The sequence below is a fragment of the Acanthisitta chloris genome, unplaced genomic scaffold, assembly GCF_000695815.1.
Source record: "Acanthisitta chloris isolate BGI_N310 unplaced genomic scaffold, ASM69581v1 scaffold22480, whole genome shotgun sequence".
Taxonomy (NCBI): domain Eukaryota; kingdom Metazoa; phylum Chordata; class Aves; order Passeriformes; family Acanthisittidae; genus Acanthisitta; species Acanthisitta chloris.
Window position 1 is genome coordinate 16677 of NW_008653602.1, and position 7169 is coordinate 23845.

Below are 7169 nucleotides of genomic sequence, written 5' to 3' on the forward strand. Positions count from 1 at the left end.
CAGGCAGAGTAGATGTCTCCTTATTTCCTACCCACTCCCAACTGTCTTGCTGTGCTTCCAGGGTCCCCTGAAAGCTTTTGCCATGCACCTTGGGAGGATGCACAAGAAGTTCAGCCCGGAAAAATCCCCCATCCGCACCTACCTGGTGACTGCCCGCAGTGGCCGGGACATGGGCGTCCGAGCCATCAAGACACTCCGGGAATGGGGTCTGGCCATCGACGAGGCTTTCTTCATGGATGGGGCTCCCAAAGGCCCCATCCTTGCCCAGATCCAGCCCCACATTTTCTTTGATGATGGGCTTCATAACATCCAAGGGGCTCAAAATGTAGGTGTACCCTCTGCCTGGGTCCCCTCCTGCTGATGAGGGGCTGCAGACCAGCAGTCCTCCCTCTCAGCAGCACAGGGGACTGGGCCAGTTGGAGGCAAAGCTTCTGGTGGAGAAGGAAAGATTTCCTACCATACAGCAAGCAGATCTCAGGGAAAGGGAACAACAGCATGAACTCCCATGCAAAACTCGATGCTCATTTCTGCACCTGATACAAGCTCCTTTAGATGTTAGGATAAAGCCTAAAGATGCAACTGCTCCAGGAGGGAACCCTTTGCTGTGACACTGAGGATTACCACCTACCTGTCCTGTAAGTCCTGGGCACTTTTCTCAAAGAAATAAGTGAAGCTAATGCCTCACACACGAGCTAAAGGAAGCATGAAACTGAGCACTAAAAATGCAAGTTTTGGCTATGCTCAGTCTCCAGGATGGAGAGCACAGGAAGGACATCAGCCTGTTGAGTCGAATCTGGAGGAAGGCCGCCAAGGTGATTAGAGGGATGAAACACCTTTTCTATGAGCAAAGGCTGAGAGAATTGGGATTGGTCAGCCCAGAGAACAGAAGGCTTCAGGGTGACCTAATTGCAGCTTTCCAGGACCTGAATGGAGCCTGAAAGAAAGATGTTGAGACACTATTTACATGGGCACATAGTGACAGGACAAGGGGAAATGGATTCAAATTGAAAGACAGTAGGTTCAGATTAGATACTAGGAAGAAGTTCTTTAGTGTGAGAGTGGTGAGACACTCAAACAGGTTGCTCAGGGATGTTGTGGATGCTCCATCCCTGGAAGTGTTCAAGGCCAGGTAGGATGGGCCTCTGAGTAGCCTGGACCAGTGAAAGATGTCCCTGCCCACAAGCAGGGGTAGTTGGAACTGGATGATCTTTAAGGTCCCTTCAAACCCAGGTCATTCTATTATTTATTCCTGGGATCTCTGCTTAAAGGCAGCCCTCAAGACCTTGCCTCAACAGACACACTCAGCTTGGTTTCCTTAGGAGACTGATGTGCTAGCAAGTCCTCCAGGCAGCTCCGGCCAAACTCAGAGGAGGGAGAAAGACTTCAAAGCTGTAAAGGACCTACAGAAGTTTTAAAAATGGGTGAGTAGGTTGAAGAAAGAAAGCCCAAGCTATTCCCCCTTGTAGAGGAGATTACAGCACAAGTCACCTTTCCTTAGGAATGCAGGGTGCTCACAGAGTGCCCTTAGGAGTCACAAACCTGGAGGGGACAGCTTGTGGAGCTGCAGGACAGGGACAAAGCTGCAACCCAGCACTGAGGTCCATCCAGGAGACAGAGCTGCCACATAGCTCCGATGTCCCACCAGGAGAGGGCACTGGAGATGAGCTACCTGCAGCACAAGCCATGCAGGGGCCAGAGCTGCCAGGGCTGCACACCAGCACCGCAGGGATCAGGACAGGACTTTAAATAGGTCTCCAGGGCTGTGCGTGGAGGGCGTGGGTGTAGGTCTCAGGAGGCACTGCTCCCTGCAGCTGGTGTCCGTGGGTGTGCTCAGTTCCCTGCCTGCCAGGGGTGCCTCTCTTCTGGCAATTTGGATTCTGCTCCTAATTTTCTGGGAACAAGCAGCCTCTCAAGTTTCACTGGCAGGTTTCTTTCCCCGGGGGTGGATGTGAGTTGCCACAAGTGCCCAGTGTGCTGCCTGGGGACATGGCACCTCAAATCCCTGCCAGCCCTCCAAAACCACCTTGTGAAATTATCCAAACAGGCTGCTCAGGTGGCAGCAGGATTATGGACCAAGGAGATAAAAACAATGCTGGTTTTATTTTTTTTTTTATCTCAGTGTAATCAGAAGGTAACTTTAAAGGCTTTTTAAAGGCTTCATGAGTGTTGCTCTCACCAATGCTTTTTTCCCCAATAAATAAACAAGCACCCCTATGTGAATGCTTCTTCTTCATGCCTGTGTTCAGCAGTGTGGGAGGAGGGGTGGAATAACTCAGTGCTCCTTTACAGACATTCAGTTCTTTCATTTGGTCTTATAGACATGCATCAAGATGAGTTAAATACACAAGAAACCTTCAGCAGGCTTTGGATTAGGCCCTGAATGTCTTCCTGCATCTGTGTCCCCAAGCTCATTCTCTTTCCTGTTACCTGGGGCTTGGGGACTCTGCACATCTGGCAAGGGGAGCTGCTGGCCCCTGCCATGCCACTGGCACAGGTCCTGTCCCTGCCATCAGGGCCACCATGTGGGTCCTGTGGGTCCTGTGGGTCAGGGCTGCTAGGGCAGGGAAGGGATGCCCATGTGCAGGGCTTTGGTAGGAAGCAACCTCCAAAGAAGCAAAGCCTGCCAGGGTCTTGGCACCAGCAGTCTGGTCCCTGGCCCTTCTGCTCAGTCCAGATGCTGAAATTAGATGTTTTGAGGTAGCAACATCAACAACATCAGCTACTCATCATTCACTAATAATGCTAACCAGCCGTCAGCTGAGCAAACATTAATTACAGGATGCTCAAAACATGCCTCGTAAGCAGGCACAGATGTTCGTCCCACATTCATGCAGGTCAGATACCACCAGGCTTGGTGCAGGGATCCAGTGCCCATCTCCAGCCCTGCACACCATGCACAGCCACCTGCTTTGGTGGTAACTGCTGGTAGGTGCACTGAGCCAGTGCTGGGGGTGACATTGGTCCTGGACATCCTCCCCATCACGTTTGCTGATGCCTGGACAACACCAGCAGGAGCTTGGTTAGTGCCTTGAGCAAAAGGGAATTAGCTGAGTCAAGGGTAGTGGGGGCAGGCCCACGTGAGCGGTTGCGGTGTGTGGGATGCTGAGGCAGGGGGAAAGCGCTGCATGCCTTCCTCCAGCAGTGTCAGCAGGGTGGGGGATGACAGGGCAAAACATGTCCAAAATAGGAAAAAAGGAAGGAAACTCAAGGTTCATGGGGTTGCATCATATAGGGCCAAGTGCAGCTGCTTCAGTCCAAGGCTCAAATATGTAGTATCAAAACTGCCCTTATTGCCCTGCTCCAAAGATATGGCATCAAAAACTGTCCTTTTCTGCCCTGGTCTGAAGATGGAGCACCAAAAACACCCTCCAGCAAGGACTGCTGCAGCTTCATGCAAGGACAAACTTGCTGTTTCTGTCTTAGAGGCATCTGTAATAAGTTCATTAATGCTTGGGATGCTCCTCAGGTTTTGGCTTTCTGTGGCATCTTAACCTCCCTCCTTCAAGGTGTTGCTGGTGCTCCAGGGTCTCCTGCTGCTGCTGCAGCCTGAAGAGGGTTTAGTTACTGGGGCTGGTCATGGCATGATTCTCTGATACTCATCTCAGGTTTTGGTAGCCAGGGCAAGGAAGGGGCAGGTCACACCACGTAGTCACCCATAGAGCTCACTTTGAACCCTACTGGGCTTCACACTTTTGCACTCTGGGAAAAGAAATGCAAAGGGGGCTCTGAGGACCTGCACTTGATTCTGACCATTGCTTTCCAACAACCCCCTGTGACCTCACGGCTGCCTGGTGTGTGGGTTTCCCCCCAATCTGGGCACTGCTTGGGACACACTCCTGGTGCAGAGAAGGAAGTGGGCAATGCCCCACCTCCTCTCAGCCACACACAGGCCAGCTGCCTCCTCTGCCAGCAGTGCCAAACAAGTGGCCCTTGTTTCGTGGTGGGGCGCATGACCCCAGGATCACAGGCTGCAGCTGGCTGGCCCCAAGGAGTTTGCAGGAGCCCTTTGCCCAAGCCCGTGCCCTTAATCCTCCATGCACTGCACCAGTCAATTTAGTGTTGCTAAAAACAAAACAACTCAGCGCTAAGGAAGACAAAGAGTTTTTATGAAATGGTGGTACTGCAGGGAGGGAAGATTGGTGGGTATTTATCTGCTAATAGACATCTGCAGTAGCAGTGTCTGAGCTGTTGGGCTTCATTGACTCCTGGCTGCAGCAGGGAGAGGATGCTGGAGGCTGCAGGACCTGGGTGCAGCTGCAGCGTCTGCCAGGGATGCTCCCACACCTCCCTCCACCCATAACCTACAAGTACCTTTGGCCACGAGCATGGGGCAAAGCATCTTCACATTTTTTACCATAACCCTAAGTCACCCTGGTGTCAATGCTTCTTGAGAAACATGTAGAAGTACTCAGCCAGAGAGGCTGAGATGCCACGTCCCACGCTGCAAAAAACTTATTAACAGGGTGTTTTGCATGAAGAAGGTCAGAGAGAGAGTGTGCAAAGCCGCAGACTGTGTTTGCCAACATGCTTAAACCTGGGTTCAAGATCTTAACCCCGGGCAATCACTGGAAATAATGGCTGGAGCTTAGAAGAAAGGTGACAATAAACTAGAATTCAGAGCCATTGCGGGCATATTGACACAGCAGAAACCACCCCAGGAGGTCCAGATTGATTCACCAAATCACCAGAGGGAGCTAATTGCTCCCACTCCAAGAAAACACATTGCAACTTTAAGCGGATCCTTGGGTTGCAATGGGGTGTTGGGTCTTTCTGAACCCACACTCCTCCCAGGACGACATTTCAGTTGCTTCAGTGCTTTGTCACATGGAGCAGACATGATTGCATAAATGATGGTCTTCTTGGGACAGCCTCTGCAAAGAAAATGAGATGGATGGTGTGCACAGATATGGCTGGAGGCATTTCTCTGCATCACGCATAGAAACCCCACCAGCAAGCCGATACCTACCCACCCCAAACTGGGTTGATGCAGGGGACTGCAGCAGGCATTGCTCAAGGCAGGTGACAAGGTGAGTTGGGTCCCTGTGCTCCCCATCATATCCTGGCGTGGGTGTGGATGAATCAATACCATCATTGCCACTTACCACCCCATCCCGTCAGCCGCCGGTCACGATGCCTGCTGCTAGCGTCTGCCAGGATTGTTGTTGCCCATCCCTGGCAATTTCAGCTGCTGCAAATAACTCAGGTGAGGCAAACAACATGAGATCCCTGCCCCAAGGAGCAGACAGGGGAGAGGCAGGTCCCCTCCTCCCCAAGGTGGGTGCCAGGTGTGTCGAAGGGCTGGGGGATGAGTAGAAGGACATCCAACGCTGAGCAGGGTCAGGAGCGGGCAGGTGGTGTGGGGGCGGAAAGGATTTGGGCAGGGCCACAGAGTGTGTGGGACACGGGGACAGGAGATGCTGAGTTTGGCTGCAGCCCACTGAGGCAAAGTGGTGTGCAAGTGAAGATACCAGGACAGCTCATAAGCTTAGAGGCCATAAGTATTTTGCACCATAAATCTTTTCTGCTTTTTTTAGTAACTAGGGGAAAGGCTGGAAGAACAGGATCTGATGGAGACGTCAACTGAGGTGAAAACACTACATGTTCAAAGGCTGCTGCAAACGGCCCTGATGGGGATGGAGCCACACTTCAGGCTCCTGCCTGTTGTGACACCCAGTTGTGTCACCCAGCCACCAGTAAGCCACCTTCACCCGCCACCAGGATCAGGGTTTGCAGCATGAGGGACACCAAGGGAACAATTACCACCCAGCCTAAGCCTTTTGCAACTCCACTCAACATATCCCCAAGGTCACTGCAGCCCATGTTGGCAACCAAAACATGTTTAAGCAGGCTGCTGGCCAGCTCTGCCTCCAAACCAGCCCCAGCCAGCCGGCAGCAATGGACCAGGGATTGCCACCGCCCATGATGCTGAGGACATCTCCCCCAGCGCCCACATTGCTGGGACACAATGGCCAGGGCCTGCATGAGTCACTTTGTCCCTTTGCTCAGTACAACCCCTCCCCTGCTCCCAGGTTTCCCATCAGCTGGAGCTGCTACTAAACCACCTTCAGATTTGCTTTTGTGGGTGTCACCCAGAAAAAGGGTGTAATTTGGGATGTGCCAGTGCCACTGGAAAACGCGCCCTCACCTTGTGAATTGTACATAGGTTTAGGAAACGGTGTTTGGAGTGGGCGATGTCCTGGCACAGTGCCGGGAAAAAGTTACCACTCGGGATCTTGGAGATGGTGAATCAGGCTGTGCTAATGAGCTGCATCCAGCAGCTTCACATCGAGCTCAAGCTCAGAGTCGGAGTCAGTGTTTGAAACTAGATCTGCCTGGGCTTGCATGCCTGTAGGCTCTGCTCAGCTCACACAGAGGAGTAGTTTTCTCTTCTCTTTCAGCAACGAGCTTCAAAATCACAAATCTTTCTGAACTTGAAGATGTTTGTCTTCTAGGAATCCCACCCCCAGCCTGGCAAAAAAAATAATCGGCATTTCTCAACTGAAGCTTTCCTTGCCCTTTAGGCCATTGCAATTCAAGACATTGGCTACCACTGTGATAAATAAATTTAGAAAAAAAACTCATTGAGGAAAGAAAGGGTAAAGGCAAATGCACAGCTGTCTGTAAGGACAGAGAGGACACATCCCTGACAGCACTGCCAGACTTCAAATTGGGGAGCTGCCAGAGCCCCCACAAAAAAAAGAAGTTTGAAACTAAACATGAGTCCAGCAGTGTGCCCAGGTGGCCAAGGCCAAAGGCATCCTGGCTTGTATCAGCAATAGTGTGGCCAGGAGGACCAGAGAACTGATCATCCCCATGTAGTCAGCACTGGTGAGGCACCTCAAGTATTTTGTCCAGTTCTGGGCACCTCACTACAAGAAAAACATTGAGGTGCTGATGCAAGACCAGAGAAGGGTAGTGAAGCTGGTGAAGGATCTGGAGCACAAGCCTTACAAGGAACAGCTGAGGCAGCTGGGGTTGTTTAGCCTGGAGAAAAGGAGGCTCAGGGGAGACATTATCACTCTCTACAATTACCTGAAAGGGGGTTGTATCAAGGTCAGCACTGGCCTCTTTTCCCAGGTAACAGGTGATATGAGAAAGGGGCTTCAAGTTGTGCTAGGGGAGCTTTGGATTGGATATTGGAAAAACTTATTCCCTGAAAGTGTGATCAA

General features: G+C 51.6%; 1 protein-coding gene across 1 annotated transcript in view; it reads left to right on the plus strand.

Moving 5' to 3' along the window:
• LOC103808960 (cytosolic 5'-nucleotidase 1A-like) overlaps positions 1-361 on the plus strand; it is a 5946-nt gene extending 5585 nt beyond the window's left edge. The window contains exon 7 of the mRNA XM_009081771.1: positions 62-361. Coding sequence (XP_009080019.1) covers positions 62-361 — 300 coding nt within the window. The remainder of the gene's footprint in view (positions 1-61) is intronic.
• Positions 362-7169: the final 6808 nt, after the last annotated feature.